Source organism: Mauremys reevesii, linkage group 12, assembly GCF_016161935.1.
Source record: "Mauremys reevesii isolate NIE-2019 linkage group 12, ASM1616193v1, whole genome shotgun sequence".
Taxonomy (NCBI): Eukaryota; Metazoa; Chordata; order Testudines; family Geoemydidae; genus Mauremys; species Mauremys reevesii.
In genome coordinates, this window is record NC_052634.1 from 34306711 (window position 1) to 34331529 (window position 24819).

The 24819-nt window shown below is 44.3% G+C and overlaps 1 protein-coding gene across 1 annotated transcript; it reads right to left on the reverse strand.

The window, feature by feature from the left end:
• Positions 1–322: 322 nt before the first annotated feature.
• Positions 323–23225, reverse strand: LOC120375622 (fibroblast growth factor receptor 3-like). The gene is made up of 15 exons (XM_039496366.1): positions 23055–23225; positions 17931–18054; positions 17303–17490; positions 16558–16702; positions 14665–14670; positions 13652–13803; positions 12490–12674; positions 12281–12402; positions 10613–10723; positions 5685–5872; positions 4260–4382; positions 3496–3566; positions 2657–2794; positions 768–873; positions 323–461 (listed from the first exon to the last, which is right to left on the reverse strand). Exons 1-15 carry the CDS (start codon positions 23193–23195, stop codon positions 354–356), a joined length of 1908 nt encoding a protein of 635 aa, XP_039352300.1. The 5' UTR covers positions 23196–23225; the 3' UTR covers positions 323–353.
• Positions 23226–24819: the final 1594 nt, after the last annotated feature.

Below are 24819 nucleotides of genomic sequence, written 5' to 3' on the forward strand. Positions count from 1 at the left end.
GCAAAAGGTTCATGAACAGATTGCATAAGCAAAGAATTTCTACATTCTTTACACTTCTCCTCCCCAGAAAAAGAAAGGTTTTTTTCCCTCTTCTTTATATTGCACGCACAGAATGGCAACTCTGGCACTCGATAATACATTACCGGAGGTCCAGAGGTCAGCACCCCTACATTTAACAGGGTTTTTTTTTTAAATATATATATATCAAATCATCGTGGCTAGAGATTAGTTTCTTCAGGCGAAACAGTGCTTTTAGACTTCTTATACAGCAAAATGGGGAAAAAAATAACCTCAAACCCCTACAACCCTTCTACGGCTAAACAACAAAAAGCTTCTTGAATTACCAAGCAGTTTCACGGAAGAGCCTTCATTGCGCAATAGTCTCCTGAAGAGTGGGTGCTGTGTGTGTCCTGGCGGGCGGGGGAATACTGCTCAAATGGCACGGAGAGGTCAAGGTACTCCTGCAAGGAGAAAAATCGCATGGTTACATGGTTGGGGGTGAGGGAGAAGAGATAGCTAATGATGCTGCAACACTTTTCAGTTACCACAAGCATTATGGTTAGATCTGGGAATGCCAGAGCTGGGTTTTGAACACCCCCAAAGCATGAGGGTTTGGGGATCTGGGATTTTGGCTTAGCCAATTATAAAGATAGGGGCCAGGTCTGAATTCCAAGCCACCTCCAGAGCTCAAGAGAGATCAACTGCAGGGTTCTGGTTCAGGCCCATCTCTGCTCAGGACTGATCTTTAGCCAGAGAGAAACACTTACCTCAGTTGGTGTTACAGTAAGGACCCTATCCAGGTCTTCCACTAGCTGCTTAAAGGTTGGCCGTTCCGATGGGACTACATGCCAGCACTCCTTCATGATCATGTACCTGAGGAGAACAAAGAGCAAGAGGCCTTCCCTGTGATGGGGTGGGGGAGAGAGAAGAGCATGTGTGCAGATCTACATGTCCCAACACAGCCAGGCTTTGGCCCATGCACCTGCTGGGGCAGAACCAGCCCCCACTCCTTTGCATTGCTCTAAACAAAGTGAGACATGCAGCTCCTTCTGTGCCTGAACCCACTGCCCAGCCCAGATACAGCCACCAGTCTGTGCATTGCTACAGGGCGTAACACAACCCAGCTGGTATGCCTGCGGCAGAAGTAAAGAAAGGGGATCCCCTAGGTAAACCTCTCCAGCACGGGGCCTTAGGAACCCACAGTGCCGGAGCCCAAGAGGGGCAGGTATGGAAACCGGGTGTGAAGAGTGAGGGAAAGCCCAGGCTACAGAGTACTGAGAAAGGCAGCTGGGTCTATCAGGAGTTTTATTACTGTAGCTGTCTATCACACAGCCCTTGGCAATGGCATTGGGAGCATAGGCCTAAGGTTGCCAATGGCTTGGTGCTCTATGTAGCCCCAGCATTCATGGTCTTGGCAGCAGGACCAGAGGCCCCAAAGGGAAATCAAGGAGGAGGAAATTCACACTTTGACTTCTTTGACAGGCACGCACACCCCTTTACAATAACATGGGTGACCTGCAAATCACAAAGCTAGCCATAAACTGTCACATTTGAGTAGGAAGCCATTGGATTATCCAAACAGAAGCCCCTAATGTCCTAGTCAGAAATCTGGTTTGTATGGTAAACAATGCTAAGGCCTGGCTCTCGCCCTGTCACTTTGCTAGGAGCAAGAGGACACTCATCAGGCCCTATTGGTCTTGAGTGCCCTCTCCCTTAAGCAGGAACCAATGATGTTTACAGGAGAGGGCGTCCTCCCACAGAGACAAGAGCAAATCCCAATTTCATACAGATTGGTCTGCTTTGAAATCCAACATACAGCAGGGAAAGCTTTGCCTACAGCAGGTTTGTCCACAATGTGGAGTAGGCAAAGCCAACTGGACCAGGGAAGAGTTAAAGACAACAGCCGGGAACGGCGAGACAACAGGCTTAAAATGGAGTACTGCTAGCACGACACTCACTGAATAGTGATTTGTCCTGCCTTAGTCCCAGCGTACTGACTGGAGTTAGACACAGGCAATTAAATGTTACTTAATTCACATTTGTTTAGGGCGTTACTGAAGTTGAAACAACAAGGAAGGAAACTAAACATAATGATGCCATTTTCAGAGGCTCAGAACCAGCCTCCTAGCAATGGTCTCAGGGCCAGAGAAAGTGTTTCTTGTCTGCACAGTGACCAACGTGCCGGGAACGGAGTACTGCTGCAATCAGACAAATACATCAGGCAGGAAATGCTGCATTCTAAGGGTAAGTCACCAGAGCCCATTGGGGGCTCAAAGAAGGACTATCCTCTTCCCCTGCTCCACCCCAACAAATACTACTTGGGGACCTAAGCAATTGCACACTAGGCAAATCCACAGACCTGAGCTGGGCATGGGTTGACATGAATCGACCAAGCATAGCAAGCGTAGCTGCATATTTTGACTGTCAGTGACATAATCAGTCTAAATGAATCAGGCTCGGTAAGTCTATCTGGAGCCAGCCAGACAATCGCACAGCAGGACCAGCTAAACAGTAGTAAGTGGGGGTCAGACAAAGGAATGGGCAGCAATATTTATACACACACACCCTGGAGAAACTGAATTAAGAAGGAAAATAAACTCGTGTCAGCCAAGGTTTCTAGAAATGAAGCCATAAAGCTACTCCCTCCCTCACTTACAGGTCATGAGTGCAGTTTGCTGGCTTGTCCAGCCGATTGCCTTCTTTTAAGAATTTGAAGAGTTCCTTGCTTGGAATTCCCGGATATGGAGACCCCCCCAAAGTAAAGATCTCCCATAGCAGCACTCCAAAAGACCAGCTGGGAACCAAAGAAAGATGTTTAAAATTCAATGAGGTTTTTTATTTTGTTTGTTTTTTTGCTTTATTTCAATGCAGCCATGCACAGCTAACACAGTCGTCAATAGCATGACTAATTGCCTAGGCCATTTTCACTAGTTACTTGGAGATCTCTGCTGATCCAAGTCAATAGCAAAGAACTCCCAGGCACCACGTCGGAAACTGAAATGAGCATTTAATCAGATAGGTGACAGCCCATTTATTACCCCTGGCTCTTCGTTAGGTCTTCCACCAGCTCCACTGAATGGAACAAAACCAATGATTCATGTCCAGCTTCACTGAATCACAGGCTAGGAACCACAGGCCACTGTGCAAGCTGATATCAAAGCTTGCTTGTTACAACCCTTATTTCACTGGCCGGACTGGAAGAAACACCCCCTACAAAAATCAGCACACGTCTAATGTTAAATTCCTTGGCACATCTAATGTTAAATTCCTTGGCACTGCTGCTGTGCTACATTTAAAAGTCCACTTTTTCAAAATATATTTTGCCTCCTTCATTTTCTTTTTTAAAATAGAGATTGTGTGTCTCTTTCTATCTCTCTAATTTAGGTAAACTGACGTGTCCATTGCTGCATTACCTATGTGCTGAAACTATGATTTTGGATCACTGAAGCTACAGCATGTGAAATTTACAAAAGAGAGAATACAAATAATGCTTACACATCGCTCTGGTGAGTGTAGACCCCATCAAACAATGCTTCTAGAGCCATCCATTTCACAGGCAGCCGACCCTGTAATTAGAAAGACAATGGAATGTTCCATCAGCATCTTCACTCAGCCACAAGGGCACTATCTGAATCTTCTATTCTAATCCAGTTTGAAACATTTTCATTAGCAACCACATCTGCTTCCCTGATCACTGTGCAGGCAGTAGTGGCCACATGTAAACAGAATATAACATTTGACCCCGGTCTTCACTATCTGCGTTATAAACACCCTCCCGCTCTTGCATGCTGCATTTCACTGCCAAGACAGGTTTAATGAATCAAGACATTTAAATCTCTGCATGAAAAACAGCATCCATCGTGTACGAACGCAGCTGTGGGGCTGGACCATTTCAAAATAGAGTGGGACCAACACACACAGGCCTCGCTGGCTTGAAGAGATCATTTAACTCTGTGCAAAAATGCTGCTTAGTCTGAACTGTAGGGGGAAATCCACAGAGTGAATTCACCCAATGGCTTCACTGTGATCCCACTGAAATCAAATGGGGTGTTTTTGTCATTTCAGCAGGACTATCGATGATCTCAACAGGGCTCCTTGTGGGTACAGGGGCCTGCCTGCCTGCTACCAATTGCTTGATCAGGGCCCAATGTTTTTCTCAATGCAGTAATTTGTTTAAAAAGAAGGTGTGGACCAAGGGCGTGTGCTGCTGACTCCTCCACCACTGGGACCTGCCATGCACTTGGCAGCTGTGTACTCACACTGGTTGTTTTCTTGTAACGGCTGATGTTGCCAACATCTCTGGCTAGGCCGAAATCGGCTATTTTCATCACATTGTCTTCAGTGACTAACACGTTCCTGGCTGCCAAGTCTCGGTGAATGCACTGTGCAAGGTGAGCATGGAGATAAACATGGGCTCGTTAAATTGCTTATGATTCGTGGTTTATGAAGTGCCGATTCATTTACCTGAAAGCCAAGAAAGCTGCACCATTTAATTCTTGGCCCTTTAGATCATCGCTGCCACATGCAGTCTCAGACAAACTGCTTCTTAGCAACACCTACCAAACACACACACACACTCGCCTCCAGAGGCAAGACAGCAGTGCTTCTTCATCTGCTCTCTCAGGATGGGACACTTGGACTGGAGATCGGCTAGATCAAGCTGCCACCACCAGGGAGGAGAGTCTGGGCTAATGGCTTACTTACAGGAGAGCAATGGGAATCAAGACACTAGGATTTGATTCCCTGCTCTACGACTGACTCACTGTGTATAAACTAACGTCCCAGTTTCCCCATCTGTAAGATGGGCCTGATTGTCAATTGCTTACGTCAGTATAAATCAGGAGCAACTCCAGTGAAGCAAATGTGAGACTAGTGTCAGGTCCAATGTTTGCAAAGCGCTTTCGGAGCCCACGGATGGCTCTATGTAAGTGTCAGGTCTTGTTATGAATGGGTCAAATCCTTCGCTGGGCTAACTCCAAGGGAGTCTACATTCACCTGGTAACTTAGCAGAGATACTGCTCTTCTAACAAACGAATGTTTGTCACAGGCTGTGTCTCTGCCTCAGCCTTGATGCTCTGCACTTTCAGCATTACTGAAAAGGGGTCACAGAGGCTCCTGATTCTATTGTCTGAGATGAGATTCTCTCTCAAAGTGACTTTCAATTTTGCTGTCATGCTGACACCACCAAGATGCAGCGTACAGCGCAGCATGGCTCTAAATCTGACCGTGGCCACCTTTGGCTAGTGGCTGCGATTGACTGAGGGTCGGACATCTGAAAGTCAATTACTTCTGCATTTAGATGTTTCTTGTTGTGTGACATTTGTATTTGCTCACTGAAAACATGCAACTGAGGTCTGCCTTTCATACGGACTCTGCAGTGTCCATGTATTGCCAAACTGTTCACACACTTACTGTTGGATTGTTGATTACAGCAAAGGGGCACCCAGCTAAATCGCTCAGAAATGGATGTGATCATACACAAATGGACTTCTAGGTCTCTTAACAATGCTTCTTTGCAAGCAGCAACGCATTTCTTACTGAAAAAAATAATTCCTGTACTTGTAGGCTCTTAAGGGCAGAACCCAGTCATATATTTGCCCACAATGCACTGTGCACACCTATCACATGACACGTTTGTTTATGTACGTGATAAATAACAACAGACTCCAAGTCACTCAACTCACTTTCTGAGACGCCAAATACTCCATGCCATGGGACACCTGGTAGGCGCACGAGACTAAATCTTTAAACGTTAACTGCTCTTCTGGCAGCTTGCAGGTGTCGAGTGAAAAAATGTCGGGCGGCCGATGATCCCGGAGATATTCCTGCAAGTTCCCTTTTGACGCATATTCTACCAGAATGTAAAGTGGGCCTGCCAACAAAAACCAGTCACAATCTGGCTGTTACATCATAATTACAAAGTGCCTTGCAAAGCAGAGAGTCACTAGCCTCATTTTACTGAAAGGGAAAGAGGTGGTGAGGTGACATTATGGCGATCAACAGATGGCTCAGGCAGTGGTGCTATAAGGAGGGCTTTGGGATGTATGGCCACTGGGAAGCATTCATGGGCGGAAGACTGTTCTCTTGGGCTGGACTTCACCTAAGTAGGGAGGGAAACAGATTTCTAGGATGGAGGCTGGTGCACAACTGATTAAGAGAGCTTTAAACTAGGAATCTGGGGGAGATGTCCAGGTAATCTCCATGCCGGAATTTAACATTGAGAGGGAAGAAAACAAAGCAAGAATGGATACAGCTGTGGGTAGGAGAATGGACATAAGGAAGGGTAGTGTAGATACCAGTCTAATAGGTGATACTGGTGGTAGAATGTCTGTGCCTAATCGGGTAAAGAATGTCAGTGAAGCCAAACGGCAAAAAATAAGATGTTTGTACATTAATGCGAGGAGCCTAGGTAAAAAAAATGAAGGAACTAGAGCTACTGGTGCAGAAAGTGAAACTGGATATTATAGGGATAACAGAAACATGGTGGAATAGTAGTCATGACTGGAGTACAGGTATTGAAGGGTATGTGCTGTTTAGGAAAGACAGAAATAAAGGAAAAAGTGGTGGAGTAGCACTGTATATCAATGATGAGGCAGACTGTAAAAAAATAAGGAGTGATGGAAAGGATAAGATAGAGTCTGTCTGGGTAAAAATAACATTGGGGAAGAAAGCTACTAGAGCCTCCCCTGAGATAGTGCTTGGGGTGTGCTACAGACTGCCAGGATCTGATTGGGAGATGGATAGAGACCTCTTTAATGTTTTTAATGAACTAAACACTAATGGGAATTGTGTGATCATGGGAGACTTTTACTTCCCAGATATGGACTGGAGGACGAGTGCTAGTAATCATAATAGGGCTCAGATTTTTCTGGATGCAATAGCTGATGGATTCCTTCACCAAATAGTTGAAGAACCAACAAGAGGGATGCTATTTTAGATTTGGTTTTGGTGAGTAGTGAGTACCTCATAAAAGAAATGGTTGCAGGGGACAACCTTGGTTCACATGATCATGAGCTAATTCAGTTCAAACTAGATGGAAGGATAAACAAAAATAGATCTGGGACTAGGGTTTTTGATTTCAAAAGGGCTAACTTTAAAGAATTAAGGAAATTAGTTAGGGAAGTGGACTGGACTGAAGAACTTGTGGATCTAAAGGCAGAGGAGGCCTGGAATTACTTCCAGTCAAAGTTGCAGAAACTATCAGAAGCCTGCATCCCAAGAAAGGGGAAAAAATTCATAGGCAGGAGTTGTAGACCAAGCTGGATGAGCAAGCATCTCAGACAGGTGATTAAGAAAAATCAGAAAGCCTACAAGGAATGGAAGATGGGTGGGATTAGCAAGGAAAGCTACCTTATTGAGGTCAGAACATGTAGGGATAAAGTGAGAAAGGCCAAAAGCCATGTAGAGTTGGACCTTGCAAAGGGAATTAAAATCAATAATAAAAGGTTCTATAGCCATCTAAATAAGAAAGGTAAAGGTAATAAAGGTAATAATTGGAGATATACCAATCTCCTAGAACTGGAAGGGAACTCGAAAGGTCATCGAGTCCAGCCCCCTGCCTTCACTAGCAGGACCAATTTTTGCCCCAGATCCCTAAGTGGCCCCCTCAAGGATTGAACTCTCAACCCTGGGTTTAGCAGGCTGAGGATGGAGTGGAGGTTAAAGATAATCTAGGCATGGCCCAATATCTAAGCAAATACTTTGCCACAGTCTTTAATGAGGCTAATGAGGAGCTTAGGGATAATCCGAGGTAGAAGCTAAACTCGAACAGCTTAATGGGATGAAATTGGGGGGCCCAGATAATGTTTATCCAAGAATGTTAAAGGAACTGGCACATGAAATTGCAAGCTCCTTAACAAGAATTTTTAATGAATCAGTAAACTCAGGTGTTGTACCGTACGATTGGAGAATTGCTAACATAGTTCCTATTTTTAAGAAAGGGAAAAAAAGTGATTCGAGTAACTATAGGCCTGTTAGTTTGACATCTGTAGTATGCAAGGTCTTGGGAAAAAAATTGAAGAAAAAGTAGTTAAGGACACTGAGGTAAATGGTAAATGGGACAAAACACAACATGGTTTTACAAAAGGTAGATCGTGCCAAACCAACCTGATCTCCTTCTTTGAGAAGGTAACAGATTTGTTAGACAAAGGAAACGCGGTGGATCTAATCTACCTCAATTTCAGTAAGGCATCAGATATGGTTCCACATGGGGAGTTATTAGTTAAATTGGAAAAGATGGGGATCAATATGAAAATTGAAAGGTGGATAAGGAACTGGTTAAAGGGGAGACTATAACGGGTCGTACTGAACTGTCAGGCTGGAGGGAGGTTTCTAGTGGAGTTCCTCAGGGATCGGTTTTGGGACCAATCTTATTTAATCTTTTTATTACTGACCTTGGCACAAAAAGTGGGAATGTGCTAATAAAGTCTGTGGATGACACGAAGCTGGGAGGTATTGCTAACACAGAGAAGGACCGGGATATCATACAGGAAGATCTGGGTGACCTTGTAAACTGGAGTAATAGTAATAGGATGAAATGTAATAGTGAAAAGTGCAAGGTCATGCATTTAGGGATTAATAGCAAGAATTTTGGTTATAAATTGGGGACACATCAGTTGGAAGTAACAGAGGAGGAGAAGAACCTCGGAGTATTGGTTGATCACAGGATGACTATGAGCCGTCAATGTGATATGGCTGTTAAAAACGCTAATGCGGTCTTGGGATGCATCAGGTGAGGTATTTCCAGTAAAGATAAGGTGGTGTTAGTACCATTATATAAGGCACTGGTGAGACCTCATCTGGTCTCCCATGTTTAAGAAGGATGAATTCAAACTGGAGCAGGTACAGAGAAGGGCTACTGGGATGATCCAAGGAATGGAAAACCTGTCTTATGAAAGGAGACTCAAAGAGCTTGGCTTGTTTAGCCTAACCAAAAGAAGGCTGAGGGGAGATATGATTGCTCTTTATAAATATATCAGAGGGATAAATATCAGGGAGGGAGAGGAATTATTTAAGCTTAGTACCAGTGTGGACACAAGAACAAATGGAAATAAATTGGACACTAGGAAGTTTAGACTTGAAAATAGATGAAGGTTTCTAACCATTAGAGGAGTGAAGTTCTGGAACAGCCTTCCCAGGGGAGTAGTGGAGACAAAAGACATATCTGGCTTCAAGACTAAGCTTGATAAGTTTATGGAGGGGATGGTATGATGGGATAGCCTAATTTTGGCAATTAATTGATCTTTGATTATTAGCAGGTAAATATGCCCAATGGTCTGTGATGGGATGTTAGATGGGGTGGGATCTGAGTTACTACAGAGAATTCTTTCCTGGGTGTCTGGCTGGTGAGTCTTGCCCACCTGCTCAGGGTTTAGCTGATCGCCATATTTGGGGTCGGGAACGAATTTTCCTCCAGGGCAGATTGGCAGAGGACCTGGAGGTTTTTTGCCTTCCTCTGCAGCATGGGGCACAGGTCACTTGCTGGAGGATTCTCTGAACCTTGAGGTCTTCAAACCACAATTTGAGGACTTCAATAACTCAGACATAGGTTAGGAGTTTGTTACAGGAGTGGGTGGGTGAGATTCTGTGGCCTGCATTGTGCAGGAGGTCAGACTAGATGATCATGATGGTCCCGTCTGATGTAGAGGCTATGAGGCAGGTCAGCAGCAAATGTAGCACTGAAGAGGAAGGGCCAATGGTTAGAACACTAGCTTAGGAAATGCAAATTCAAGCCCCAGCTCTGCCACAAAGTTCCTGTGTGACCCTGGGTGAGTCATTTTGTCTCCTGTGCCTCAGTTCCCCATCTGTGAACTTCCCTACCACACAGGGGTGTTCTGGGGATAAATGAATTAAAGACTATGAGGTGCTCAGATACTATAGTATTGAGGGCCACCAAAGTACCTAAGAAAGTTAGATAGGAACAGGACTCAGGTCAGGTTCCCTAGCCAAGCGGCCACTAACAAACATCTCTCTTCAGAACCGACACACAAACATTAACTCAACTGCCTCACTGCCCTGTGGGCGAGCATTATCCTTTCTGTTTGATGGCTGGGAAGGCTTAGACATAGAGGGTATTATGTGAATTGCCTAAACCCACAGAGTTGGGACTCAAAACCAGCATATTTTGGGCATTCAGGGAGTAAATAATAATAAATGACAGTCAAACCACCAATCTCTCTGCTTCCAGCTCCATTTTTTTCTCAAAAAAGGAGGACAATAAGGAAAAGCTTTTGGAAAACCAGTATCGATAACAGGTAGAGCCATATATATATTTGCTCCAACATCTAAAAGCCACCCAACTTCTCACTGAGCAAAGCAGTTAGTTATGTCTGTGCACACAATTAATCTTGTGGCCAATTCAGATGCATGAAGAAAGGGTGAAATCTTCCTGGCCTCTACACAGCCTGAATAAGAGGCTCCAGGAGCACAATATTACATTACAGGGGGAAACCCCTCTGCTTGCTAGGCCAGAAACCTGAAGTAGAGGTATGGAAAAGCAACTGTGTGCACATAAGGCTGAGCTAGTACGGTGTGCACCACAGAGCAGAATGGGACTGCTTCCCACTGAAATCATGAAGTACGATGGTAGCATATGGCCTTCTCTGAAACATACCATCCTGCGTGCAGGCACCTAGGAGGTTAATGATATTTTTGTGGTTCCCAATCATTTTCAACATTTCCATTTCGGACACCAGGTCAGAAAGATCCTCGTCAGTAGCATCATCTGGAGAAGACGGGGGGGAAAAAGAGAAAGAAACTGTTAGGAAGGGAATAGGCCTTTCTTAGAGTCTAGAGAGTAAAAGCATAACTAGATTGCATTAGTACTATACAGTATGTTATACACTCAGTGAACGGAGGCTGGCCATCTGAGCATTTATGAGAGCTGGTCATCCTGCAGGAAATGTTAATCAGGAATTACAGAACTGGAAGGGACCTCGAGAGGTCTCTAGTCCAGTTCCCTGCACTCATGCAGGACTAAGTATTATCTAGACCATCCCTGACAGGTGTTTGTCCAACCTGCTCTTAAAAATCCCCAATGATGGAGATTCCACCACCCCCCTAGGCAATTTATTCCAGTGCTTAACCGCTCTATTTGCTTTTGTCCCAAATCAGGGTGAAAACTTGAAACATCAAAACTTGTTGCCAAACAAAAAGTTCTGAAAAATTTTGACACGGAAATAAAACATTGTGCGTTTTGTTTTGCTGTTTAGAAACTGAAAAAGAAATTGGATTGTCAACTTCAGTTTTAGGATTTTGGGGGCTTCACCACCACTCTACCCCACCTTTTTATATACATACAAACAAACTTTCTCCCATTTTTTCGTACTGGAAAAGAATCAGGGGCAGGTAAAATATGTCTGGAATCGTGGAGTAAAAGCCCCCAGAATAAATTGGAAAACACATTTTTTTTTAGTTTTCAAAATCAAACCAAAACACAAAACAACAAAATGTTTCAGTTTGGCAATGTTGAAATCTTCCCCATCAAAAAAAGTTTAATCAAAATTGACCAATCAGGTTTTGTCAAACCCCACTTTCTCATGGAAAAATTTCTCATTTGAAAAAAGTTTCAGGTGGTGTTAGTATTAATACTGTGCAGAACCTCAGCACTTCTTGCTTTGGCTTAGCCATGCCACTCCCCTCCAGGTGTTTTCCACAGCTAGTCAAGTCACTGCAGCTTCAGTGCTTTAGGCAGGGAAAACAGGAGAATCTGGAGGAGCCCAACCAATCTCATTGTTTTGCCTCTTCTTAAACTGTTGAGATGTAATCTCAGGGAGCTTGGCCAGGGTTCAATTTGATAGGAAGATCTATTTAAGTGCTTATATGACCCTCATCACCCAAGTAGACAAGCACTTTACAATCCTGGATGAATTTTATACTCAATACCTCCATGAGATAGGGAAGTATTATCCCTATTTTAAAGGCCAGGTGCTCAGACAAAGGGTAAAGAAAGTGACTTATCCAACATCATAGAAGAAATTTGTGGTTGAGCTAGGAACCGAACCCAGGTCTCCTGTAGCCAAGTCCAATGCTGTATCCACTTAGCTACCCTTAAGATAACACTCACTGCTTCCTGTGACCCACCCTAACAGAAATCTGTGGAAACAAGCATCAGTTATGGAAGCCAAAGGGAGAATTTGGCCTTAGGTTTGCTCTTCTTATGTAGTCATATTTTTTAAATAAAAAATGAACCCCAAACCAAGATAAATGCCAAAGGCAAATGCCTAACAGCCCCAACTCCTGCCATTCCTTCATGGTACCTCTGAATGGTTGTTCTCTGTACCTTTTAACATCTTGACAGCTACAGTGATGGCCTTGTCTGGTTTGTCCTTATCGATCCCAATCGCTTCTGCCATCACCACTTGACCAAAACAACCTTCACCCAGAGGTTTCCCCAGAGTCAGGCTGAAGTGACAGACACAAACAAATGAATTAATGTGTGACCGGGCTGAGGACTGGAATGAAGACAGAAGAATGACACGTTTGACTGACCGAGATCTCATTAATTCCCACTTGGGATCAGCAGGCAGCTCGAGCTCTGAGACATTTGCTAGCTTCAGCCCATCGCTGGATGAGAGGTGGGTGAGATTGACCAGAGGGGTACCGGAATTCATGGAAGGGTTTGACTCCAATGACACCAGCTTCAATAGAACAAATAAAATGTTATTGCCAACTGCCTCTGTGTCAGATACATGCAGCAGTGCTTGAAAAGGAACCAGCCAAGAAAATCACTTTGAACTAATCTTTGATTATTGAAGACTTACAATCAATTGTAACCTGGAAATTAAAAATATCAGTCTCATATTATGGGAGTGTATCTATCTAGGCATGCAGAGCCAGATCCTCAGCCAGTGTAAACCAGAGCAGCCTCACTGAAGACAGTACTCTATTGATTTACACCAGCAACATCACTTTAGAGCAGCTAAAGTTCTGGCCTATATGCATGGAGTGTGTTTGTGTCCATGGAGTCAGTCCCAGCTTTCCATTCCTAGTCTTGTAAAAGCCAATAGGTGGTTTACAGCCAGAGAGGCTGAACCAGCAGAGTTTGCAGTCCTTTTTAATTCCTACGCTTACTGCTCTGCAGTGCCAGTCCCTGATGCACGACTGGATGGGATTTTTATTGTACAGAGTGCCATCATTGTCCCTTGTGGAAAGAAGGCCCAATCCTGGACCCACAGAAATCAGTGGAAGTTTTGCGAGTGACTTCAGTGGGAACAGGATCAGGAATACACTTCTTTTCCCACTCCTCCCCTTCATGCTGGCTACGGGCACAGGACTGTAGGCTATTCTCTGGAAGGTCCATTTTCCCTGGGGTGTTGTTACGTGTGGCCAGCAGGGCTGGTTTAAGGGTCTGTTTTACTAGTCCTAGGTAAGCCCAGGGCTCTGTGGAATTGCTGGCTTCTGACAAACAATAATTGCAAACTAAAAAGAGAGTTAACTGCCACTCACTACGTTTTCACTGAAAAAAATAAATGAATAAGTGAAAGAAACTGAGACACGGGGCCTGACCCTCATTCAGGCAAAGGGCCCGCTGATGTTAATGGGATTGTTGCCTGAGTAAAAACATAGGGTCACGTTCCTAACCTAGAAAGGAAATGTAAAGGTAGGTTGGGGCTATAGGGGGAATAGGAATCTTGTATCTACTTTCTGTTACCTGTACAGTGGGGGTGTTCATGGCTTTTTTGTTGGTCATTTTCACCCTACAGACAATCACGATGACAACCACCAAGAAGAAGAAAACGAAGCCAACCCCATAGCGGAGGATGACAGCAAAAATGGAGCCAGAATCATCTGCCTCCACTAGCTCTGTAGAGTAACAAGAGACGGAAGTGAGGAGTGAGGACAGGTGACAGCAGCCAATATGTACACATGTAGTGCAAGAAATTCAGGTAGGGCCTGAGCAAAAGCTCACTGTCACCAATGGGAATCTTCCCTTTGACTTCAGTGGGAATTGGATCAGGCCTAGGTTGGACACATCTTTGTCTATGCGTAACCCCGTTGGACTTGACCCAGGAGCCCTCCCAAATCCACAACTCTGAATGCCTACAACAGGTGTTTTGCTTTTGCAAACAATGCAGGATCGGGCCCTTCTTCTATTTCACTCATCAGTTTTGACTCCAATGCTGGCAACAGATGTGCCCCAGACAAGGGATTAACATGGCAACTCAAGCTAAGATTTCAGTTTATCCCACCTGAATCATGCCTGTCTCCAAAGTATGGTGAGGTTAAAAACATGATACTTGGGTGAGGATAAATGGGAAACTTGGCTTAATTATATTATAATTCATAATGTAAATATTTTGTTTGGACAAGTAAAGGAAGGACAGATGATCCCAATAATTTGAGCGAAAATCCCACCCCAGGATTCCAGAAAGTCAGAACTTCCCGTAGGCCCCTTGAACAAGCATGAGCACAATCATTTTGATGGCTATAACATAATTAGCATTATGCACTCAGAGCTCAATCCTGCAACCCCCCCTCAAGCAAAGTGCAAATCAAGAATGATTCCCCACCTGCTCCCTTCAGTCCAGGCACTTCTGAATTTACAAGGGATCAAGGCAAAACCAAAAACATACTAACAGAAAGAGGATGTCCCATGATTCTTTAATCAGCAGTGGAACTCCTTATAGTGAAATTACTCTGCTTCCTTTCACACAGTCACTTCACTCTGGGCTAAATGCTGAGCTGGGTAAGCTGGGTGCACGTGACTTGAAAGCAGTTATACAGCTGCACTCGTGGGCACAGTAATGAAGAAAACTCACGGGGGAACACTAATCCTTCGTGGGCAAAGGGGATATGGAACCACTCAAGCTCCACCCCAAAGCCTATTGATTTCAATGAGAGTCTTTCCACTGACTTTATTAGACTTTGGATCAGGCTCTCAGTGACTTTGTCCATGAAGGAACATAGCAATGTGAAAATCGGGGGTTCCACCCATACTCAGGGCATGGCTATTGTCTATATATACACGTACAGACTGTGCAGCAAGCTACATGGCTGTGAGCCAGCTTACCAGATGAGCAGAGAACCTTTGCACAGGGCCCAACCCTGGCAGGTGCAGAGCTCTGCTAACCCCCAGTGAAGTCAGAAGCAGTTGAGGGACCTCACAAAGGGCCGGGAGTATAGATGCCATGAAATACCGTTGGGATGGTACTGCTGCGTTTGATCACAGCACCAAGGTTCACAGCTCCGAAGTCTCTGATCAAGGCCCTTTCTCCCTTTGCTGAAAGTGGAAGGGTCACCGCAGATGACTACAATTTGCAGTTCCCTAATGGTTGGTGCATTCTGGACCCCACGTTCCAGTTTGCTATACCTGGAGCTTCCTTGCATCTGAGTTCACTATCAAGTTCCACTTTAGCTGGGCTTTTTTTTTTTAAATATGTTGTGAGTTCATACATTTTAAAACCAATGCAACAATTTGAGGATATGATCTGGGCAGATTCTTATAATAACGTAAACCTCCGAACTTAAACCAACGGAAATGTTTTTTTAATCAAGGGGATGGCAGAAGCAGAAACAAAATCAGACACCAGCCATTTTAGAGAGAAGAACTGGCAGATCCCACTTGCCTCAAGGCACGTCTTTGAGGAGACACTCTGACCCCTAACAAAGGCAATTTATATGAAAAAAATCACCTATTCAGTTAATGTCAGGGTTTAGAAATGCCAAAGTTTCTGGTTCAGAAAAATGTTCTGGGGCACCTCTGTTTGCAAGGGCTACCAGTGGTGGTGGTAGGGAGGATCAACATGTGTTTTATACCCAGGGAATTTAAGAGAATATAATGTATCTGCTGCCCATTCAATGAGTATTACATAAAAAGAAAAGGTTGAATTTGGGTCTGCTTCTGCAATTGTTCTTGGGCAGAACCCCCATCAGCTTCAGGGGGAATGCTGCTTGAACTTTCCCCACACACGAGTTCATCCATTTTAACACAAGGCCAGCTTCCAGGGTGTGGGACAGTGCAGTCTCTCTCTCTTAGCAGCAGTGCAGATCTCTCCATTGCATGTTCTGAACTTGTTCTATGTCAGTGTAACTCTTGCACATGAAATGAGTAGAAGATGGGGTCATCTCAGCCTCCATTTTCAGAGCCTACACAGCTCCCATTGCCTTCAGTTGGTGCTCAGAGTATTAGTACTTCTGAAAATCCAGCAGTGCCTGGGTGCCAGGACTCCTGGGTTCTGTACCTCCATCTCTACAAGGGACTCTCACTGTGACCTTCCATTTAGAGATGAGCAGGCTGAGAAATTATTTTAAAGCAGAAATAATACTACATGTCTAAATCAAAGAGATCTAGAGCTGTTCAATTCATTATTATCTCTAAAGTGCTTTGTGACCCTCAGATGACACATGAAGCATGTCCATATTTAACATGCAACTGCAGTTTCGATTAGAAATCTACACGGCAAACTGAAAAGGAGAGTTCTTTCTGCAGAGAAGTCGACTAAAGATCAAAACTCACTGCTCCATGTAATGTAGAGGTTGCAGAACTGTGGCATTTCTAAATTCGAACACTGAAGCATCATCAAGAGGAAAGAAAGGGCACAGCACAGAAGGAAATACCTGGTAGAACCGTCAGCCAAGCAGAATGATGTGAAAACCCCATAGAATTCCCAGCGAGGCAAATATATTCCCCTGCATCCTCAAAAGTAACATTTCGCAAGTACAGAATTTCTAGCTCCTCAGCCGCTGTGTTAACACCTGACGTCTACAAGGGGGAAAAATACACATATATAGAAAGAGGAAAAACAGAGGATAAGCCACATTCCCAGCATGTTTGAGGACACCACACAGATTTACAGGCAAATTTCAAAAGCAGATGAAGATTTTTTTGTTTCTTTGTTCTCAGTGGCCCATCTTCCACATTTATTTATTCATTCCCATTTGCAACCTGTAGTAAAAGCAAAAGGTTCCCATCGACAGGCTCTCACTCTGTCCCACTGATGAAGCATGCAAGCAACAGCATCAAAAGGAAAAATTGCCCCCACAACAGGACTGACTGTTGGTTAGTATGGTGAGTGTGGGGGAAAAAACAGAGCTTGTAAGAAAAAGAGAAAGAAGCGATGTAGAGAGAAAAGAGTAAAGTGCTGACCAGATAAATGGTGACTTCATACAGAGAAATATTTACGGAGGGACACATCGTTTTTAATGTCAATTTCAACACCAAAAGCATATCTATAAATACAGCTCTTGATGCTATAATGTAATTCTGGATCACCATTGGAAAGCGTCCTTTAGGGAACATTCCTACATTATCAGGGAGCTAGACTGGCTGACTTGCCTCTCACTTTATAATTAGTCTACCAACCTTTAGCACCGTGACAGACGTCCCGTTGGATCCATATTTACTGCCGTTGACTTCCACGTGTTTCAGCCACTGGATGTGAGGCTGGGCATCACTGTACACCTTGCAGTGGAATTCGACATCACTCCCTACCACCACAGTCTGGTTGGCAGGCAGTCCAGCCTGGAGAATAGGCCGGTGGCGGGACCTTTCTGAAGTGAAAATGGGGAACCCGTTTTTTTAACACCTCTCCCCACTGAACATGCCTGTCTGTGGCTTTCAGCGCCACTACCAATGTCTGCACAGGAGCTTGGACTAGGGCTCATGAAAAGCGCTGGATGAGCAACCCCTGAGAACACAGCTCTTTGCTTACCCACAGAAAGGGTCCGCCTGGGCAGCTGCGGCATAGGCTTCCCAGACACTGTCCCAATCAACATGCCTCAGTCCTGAACAGGAAGCATTATGTCCAGGATAGTGCATTCACTCCTTGAACCCTTGCTGAGAAGGAGGGCCAGCTGGGTTTGTGGTTATGGACCCGCATCATTCACTTCAGGGGACGGACTATATGGTTAAGCCCAAAATCATCACTGCACATAAGCCATCTTGATGACGACTGTGTATCAGAAGTGAAGAGGAAGTAGAGAAATCTTACCTACTACATCTAGCTGGTAAGTGTGCCTAATGCTGCCATATTTGTTCTCTACAATGCACGTGTAGTTCCCTCGGTCTGACGGAACCACACTCTCCATCACTAGGCTCCACTGCTGATGCCGTAACTAGAGGGAGGAAAAAACAGATCAGCCAACCATAAGACATCACCAGCTAATATTTCATTGGACCATTATAATCAATGAACAAATGGCAAAACACAATGGGCCTCATTCTTGTTTATTCCCAGGCCTTTTCCCCCCCTCCCCACTCTGCCAGCATGCTGGGGCTGCAGCACGTCTGTAAATGTAAGTTATGAGCACTTTAAGGACAATTTATGCTGCCTGCCTGGTGTAAAGTGGTCTTTATGTGAGAATCAAGCCCAATGAATCAACTGTACAGTGGGCTGTATAACAGGCTCTGATCCTGCCGAGGGCTGTAGACGCTCCCATAATATAAATAATGGGCTGTAAGCCCATTGGGACATGGACCATCTTTTTGTTCTACATTTGTACAGCACCTAGCACAATGAGGGCAGTGTCTACAGCTAGAGCTCACAGGAGCTAAGGTAAAACAAATAATTGCTAGCTGCACTTCTATCTTGTGCCTTTCATGTGAGGAACTCAAAGTGCTTCAAAGACATTAAATAAGATAGCATCACATACTCCAGTCAACTGAAGGCCAGAGAAGTTAAATGGACTCCATCAGCTTAAAGAACCACACCTTTGGGGCTTTTTTTTGGCAAATCTTTAACCTACTTGTGTTACCAGTAACACCTATCTGCCGATCACTAGAACTGAAAGAGATCAGTGAGAAAAAAAAATTCTATTTTTTACAGTTTGTTTACTCTGGGTATTAGGCAGCACTTTATGTACAGTCAGCCTCACTATTTCCTTTATATAGTTATCTGTTTCCCTTTCTCAATGGGTATGTCTTCCAGTGGGTAACATGTGAGAGACAAACATTACAAACCATAGGAAAACCATGAGTGTAAAGCACAGAACTGTCAGGGTGTCTGACACTGGCTCGAGTATAGTACATGAACACCCTGTCTTTTCTTTAACTGATTGGATTTCAGACCAATGGTGTCCACTTTAAGTGACTTGGCCAAGGTTACAGGGGCCCATCAGTTGCAGGGCTGAAAATGAATGTTGGCGTCCTTGCTTCAAAGTGATTCATGCGCGCGTGTGCGTGGGCGCACACACACACACACACACGTGAGCTCGGTATGCATAATCCCCGTGAGCAGAGTTAGTTAACCTTCACAAGCCTCTGGACATCAGTTAGAAGCCAACTGCCCCCAAACAGCTGTCAACAGTATTTTAACAACGTGTTTTGGAGAGGATTCTTGGTACACAGAATCAACTGGCATCAGTGATGCCAGTTCTGCACACTACAGAAAACCAAGGGCTGATGCAGAAAATGAGTGGTTAATCAATTGTTAGCACTTTTAGCTACAGCAGGTGAATTCAAACGGAGCCACTGTAACCATCTTTCACTAGTGGTTATCTGGATCCCCATGCCTTGTTTTAAAGGGATCAGAGCACAATTAACCTGTCAAAGGCAGCGTTACTGCACTGGACATTGGGTATAAGGGCTATGAAGCAAATATGGCTTGGTTTTAATGGAGGGTGTCACGCTCTTGCCATAAAACTATACTTTCCCCCCACCTTTTGTATCTCGGCATCTGCTCAAGTAACAGTGTTGACTGGCCTGCATTCCTAACCTTGTTTCTAAGTGTTGACAACAAAGCATGTCACTGCATTTAAATGTATACGTAATAGAAAGACAGAAAGGTTTTGACTGAAGAAAGGTTTTGGCTGCTGACGATTATGGGTTCAATTCTGATGCTCTTTCTGGAGATTTCACTGGGCATTCTGTCATGTAATTTACAGGTGAAACTGGACCAGATTTGATGCCAGAACTTGGGGTGGGGAGAGGGGTGTCTCGATCTAATCCTGTTACTGATCTGTCTCTATAGTGGCTTATATCATAGCCTTGCATCTTCACACCCCTCTTTATCCTTCTCTCCTAGGCATTTGTAAAGTACCCATCATGGTAGTATCTAGGATCTGAACTCTGGTAAAGCTTGGCTCCAGATACGAAGCATGTGGCAAAGCGGTGTCATAAACCTAGATCCAAACACTCCAAACATCCAACCACGTGTCTTGCCTATTCTAGATATAAAGTGTCCATCACCTCATTGTATGGGACTTGAGCTCTGGGGAAGTGGGATCTGAATACAGATTCAAACTGTGGGTCAGAGCTCTGTTCCTGTGACACAGAAGGTGTCTGGAAAGGTTTTTTAAAAACAACTAAGGAAAAGTTTTAGTCGAAAGCTGAGTCCAGACCAAGGGGATCACAAGAAGGATGTTTCCCAATTTTGGGCAGTCAGTGTACTTGATAAACCATTAGAAACATGAAGTAACTCATTGCAGACTTTAATCAAATCAGTGAGATACTGGAAATCCCTCTGGTTTATTTGGTGTTGTCACCAGGGCTGATGAGAGGCAGTGGGGAAGCCAGTACAAATTACAAATTCTAGCCGGCAGTCTAGAATGGGACCCTGGTTTCCCCAGCTTCATCGGCTCTGTTTAGCCAGTCCACACTTGCTGGGGGGCCTGAAAAATTTTTTTCACTGGGGCCCAAACCCGCTCTCGGTCGCCCTGGTTGTCACTCTTGGCTCCTTGAGAGACAAACATTTGCAGACACACTTAGAAACTAAGACCATGTTTGCTAGACTGGTACGCAAGCCGGTGCAATGGTCTGGGGAAGGGATAATCCTCAATCTCCCCCTTCCAGCCCCCCATTCCCTTCTAGGGTCATTTAACACACACAGGCTTACAATATTATAGATTCCAGCAAGGATTCTATAATATTAATTCTCTTTGGGAAATTTCATGTGATAAGTCATATGAATTTCACTCCTCTGCCATTTAAGAATGAACTGTATATAATTTATTTCATCCATGTTTGGAAGTCTTCTCTTCCCCCGTTTTGAGTTTTGATGGTATCTAAATGCCATTTACCAGAGGTAAAAATTAAAGGTTAGGATGGGATATTAAAAAAAAAACAAGCAAACTTGCATGTTGCAAGTTCCAGCTTTCTTCTGCTGGCCACAGATTTCCAAAGAGCAAAGTCTAAACTATTCTGAACTCTGGAGAAAAAGAGAAAGAGGAAATGTTAATTTGTGATTCTGGACTTTGCAGGTTAATCCACTGGGCTTGATCCTCAGCTGGTGTAAACTGTCCAAGCTCCACCAGCTGTTGATCTGGCCATTCACTTTTACCGAGCCTAAATCCTGGGATAGAAACTCAATCGTACCTGAAGAGTTTAATCTTCAGTAAATGATACACTGAACTGATTTATTTTTTACTTTCTTTCTGGCGCAGACCCTCACCTGATATAAATTGGCATATCTATCTATCTAAGCTCTACGGGGTTAGGGGGGCAAGCAAGAGAGAAACAAAGCGATGTTTCTGTATCTAGAGAGAGAGAGAGAGAGAGATCTTTTTCTAGACAGACAGAGGAATTACACTCCTATTGGTTTAACAGGCCCCACACTGCCTCCGATAGCTTTTTAAACATTTACTTATTACTGGAAGGTGCCTCTAGAGAAAATAAAGTGCTATGGTGCAAGAGATGTGACTGTGATGCAGAGGATGAATCTTTTCTATCTGAACTCAAGGGTAGATTCACACCACAGGGAAGTGGGAAGTGGAATTACTTTTACCTTAGGTTTAATTCTGCAAGCATAATTTAGCGCAGCTGTCATCACACATTTTTGTATAAATGCACATGCAAGCCTGAAAGCAGTTTATGATAATCCGCACAGCATGTAATTAGTACAAAATGTTTGTGCTGCACTGGGTGACTTGGAAATGTTATCTATTATCAGGTCAGTTGCAGAGAGGAGTTACCTCCCTGATTCTCCTCTCGCCTTAACTTCTCCAAAGATCTAGAACTGCCTGTGTGCCCTCAACCTTGTCAACAAACCACAATGTGCTGATTAGGAAGCTTCAAAGGTTTCAGTGAAACAAACATATTCAATTCTTCCAGGAGGAGCCTGAGTGAAGGAGGAGGAAACAGTCTGGAAAGAGAGAGATTTTTCTTCCTTGTGACTCTGCTGTGTTTATAACCATCCCACCAACTATTCTGCTCCCCAAAATGGTCAACAGGAAGGCATCTGCATAGTACAAGAAGGGAAAAAAATCAAGAGCAACTGATTTTCCTGCTAAGTTACTGCCTTATTTTGATGTACAATTAAAGGTGGCACAGAAATTGTGGTCAGATAAGTCGCCTGGTTAGGCATTCATTTACTGGTTTTTGGTGTCTGTGGGCTCTGTTTGTAGACATCAAAATCACGCTGCCAACCTGTCCCTCTTTGGTATTACCCAGGGCAAAGGGGCTTCCAGCATTTCACCACAAGAATGTTCCTGAACCGAGTCTCAGTATTTCTGCCAGGCTCGTGTTACATGTCTGAATGATAACAGAGAGAGGTCTGTTTAAGAGCTTAGATCAGATGCTGATCTCTGTTACATGGGTGTAAGTCAGGAGTCACTTCCCTGATTTCAGTGGTATCACTCTGGGTTTACATTTTTGTAACTTGGATAAAAACCTGTCTCTTTGTACCTTGTTGCATCTAGTTATTGCAGCGAGCAGAAGCAATACACCTGATCTTTTTCTTTTAAGGTTACTTTTAAAAAAGACTAGCAACATGAGCAAATGCTCAGAGTTGGCATTCCACCAGAACGGGCAGCAGCTAATTTTAACAGTTATTTGAACAATTAGTATGGTTATCAAAAATACCCCCATTCTGGCACAGTCACTGTGGTTTATGATGATATACAATGATATCCTTCTCTCTCGCTTATGATAAAGTTGCCAGGATTATGGGCAGTACTAAGGGAAATGCAATTTGTACATATCATAGAAAAAACATCTTGAGCAGAAAAATGTCACAAGCCCTAATGGTCATGGAAATATTTACTATGTAAAGCCAAGGATCTCATGCTTGCTTGCCCCTATCAGGATGGCTCAGTGAACACTGGCTCCGATCGAGCCATCAATAATAGATCCAGAGATGAATGAACACAGCATAGGCAAGATTAGACCCACAATGCCTTACTTTGATGCCCCCAATTCGATGTTCTCCCTTGAATACTTTGCCATTTTTCAGCCAGTATATGGATGGGGTGGGGTTGCCTGCTGCAGGGCAACGGAAGCGAACAGTACTTGCTGCCGGCACAGCTAGCAGCTTCTTCTTCATCCTTTCTAAATGGGTCCAATAAGGAGCACCTGAGAAGTGAAAGACACAAAACAAATGGGCTTATTTCTGCAGAGCATAACATGGGGTAGAGCAGCTGCTTTCTAAGACCCAGAATAGAAGCTATACATACATGTGGCAAAACACATGTGGTTTTTCTTTTTAAGAAAAATGTGTCCTTTTGTAACACCACACAGCCCGTGTTTTGTGACACCCGGTGCTAAGAGATGAAGCAGTTTACTATAAACCACATTTTAAACAAATAGCTATATATAAACCAGCAAAGAACGATAAATTGAGTTAAATCAGGAGTTTCTCAAGTCAGGGCCAAATCCTGAGTAGTGCTGATTACTTGCTTTACTTCCACTGGCTTCAAGGCATTAAAGGTGCTGAGTGTTTGTCAGGAGCTGCTGGTCACCAGGGCCGGCTCTAAGTTTTTTGCCGCCCCAAGCAAAAAAAACTTGGCTGTCCCCCACCCCAGCCCTTGGCTCCCCACCGCACCCCCGTGCTGCCCCAGCCCTGGGCTCTCCCCCCCTCCACCTGCACCTCCTGCCGTCCCAGCCCTGGGCTCCCCCCCCCACACCTCCACCCTCCTTCTGCACTAGCCCTGGGTCAGTGGTAACTCGCTCCCAGGGCGGGTCATTCAGCAGGAATTTTGGATGTGCACAGAACACAGACAGGACTGGTTCCCATATAGTTACAGAACTGCAGTCAAGTGGAAGAATTTTCATCTTGTGTGACTAGAGGATATCTGGATCCATATTATAAGACTGTCCTACATAAATGAGGAAAAGCTGAGGTGCTTTTATTATTCTTTTGTTCCACTCTTTGTTTCTATGGGGAATTTGCCAATGCAACATCACTGTCTTCCTTTTAAACAAATAAAACTAAAGTCAATGGCTGTTGAAAATAGCAATTCCAGTCCTAATAACCACTGGGAAGCATTTCTTGCTCAATTTTATCCTACTTTTTCTACAGCAAGTTACAGTGGATCAGTATATTTGATTTGGGAGAAATGAAGTAACAGCTGCCCAAATTGAGCTTGAGCACTCCTGAATTTTGTGGAAGGCAGGTGCTAGATTCCCTTTCTGAATATTAGCTAAATCTGGAAAGGAAAAGTCAATTTCTGCTTCCATGGCTCAGAAGTGGAAATCCTCCTAAGTGCTTGGTACTGTAGCTAAAGCTGCCCAGGTCCAGAGCCTCCCGTCCCTTACTTTTCATTTTAAATTCTAGTGGGATCCACATACCAGGCTTCAGATAGAGAGGGGCACTGTCCATTTAGTCCCCTCAATTCCTTCTTTGGGGGCTGCAAGGCAAGATCACACCAGTATCCCTAATCCAGTCTGGTGATGTCTTCTGAAGGGGATATCCGGGTCAAAGTCTAATCCTTGAGCATACGACTAGGGTTATCATACGTCCGTATTTTCATGGACATGTCTGGCTTTGGGGGTTTCAAATAGCGATGAAACTCTCAAAAGGTCCGGGATTTTCCTCCCAGTGCAGAGCGCAGCACGGCTGACATGGTGGCTCGGCCGGATTGAGCCACTCGCATTGGGGTCTGCAGTATCCAGTGCCCCTCCTCTGCTCCCCGCTCTCCTGAAACCTCAGCACGCCACGCCAGCAGCGC

Bases quoted from the DNA above. Each gene is read 5' to 3' on its own strand.
- LOC120375622 (XM_039496366.1), bottom strand. From the start codon at position 23,195: ATGAAGAAGAAGCTGCTAGCTGTGCCGGCAGCAAGTACTGTTCGCTTC. The intron at 18,055-23,054 runs GTAAGGCATTGT...TCCTCCCTCTAG, and splicing joins ATCGAATTGGGGGCATCAAA to TTACGGCATCAGCAGTGGAG. The intron at 17,491-17,930 runs GTAAGATTTCTC...TTTTCACTTCAG, and splicing joins TTACCAGCTAGATGTAGTAG to AAAGGTCCCGCCACCGGCCT.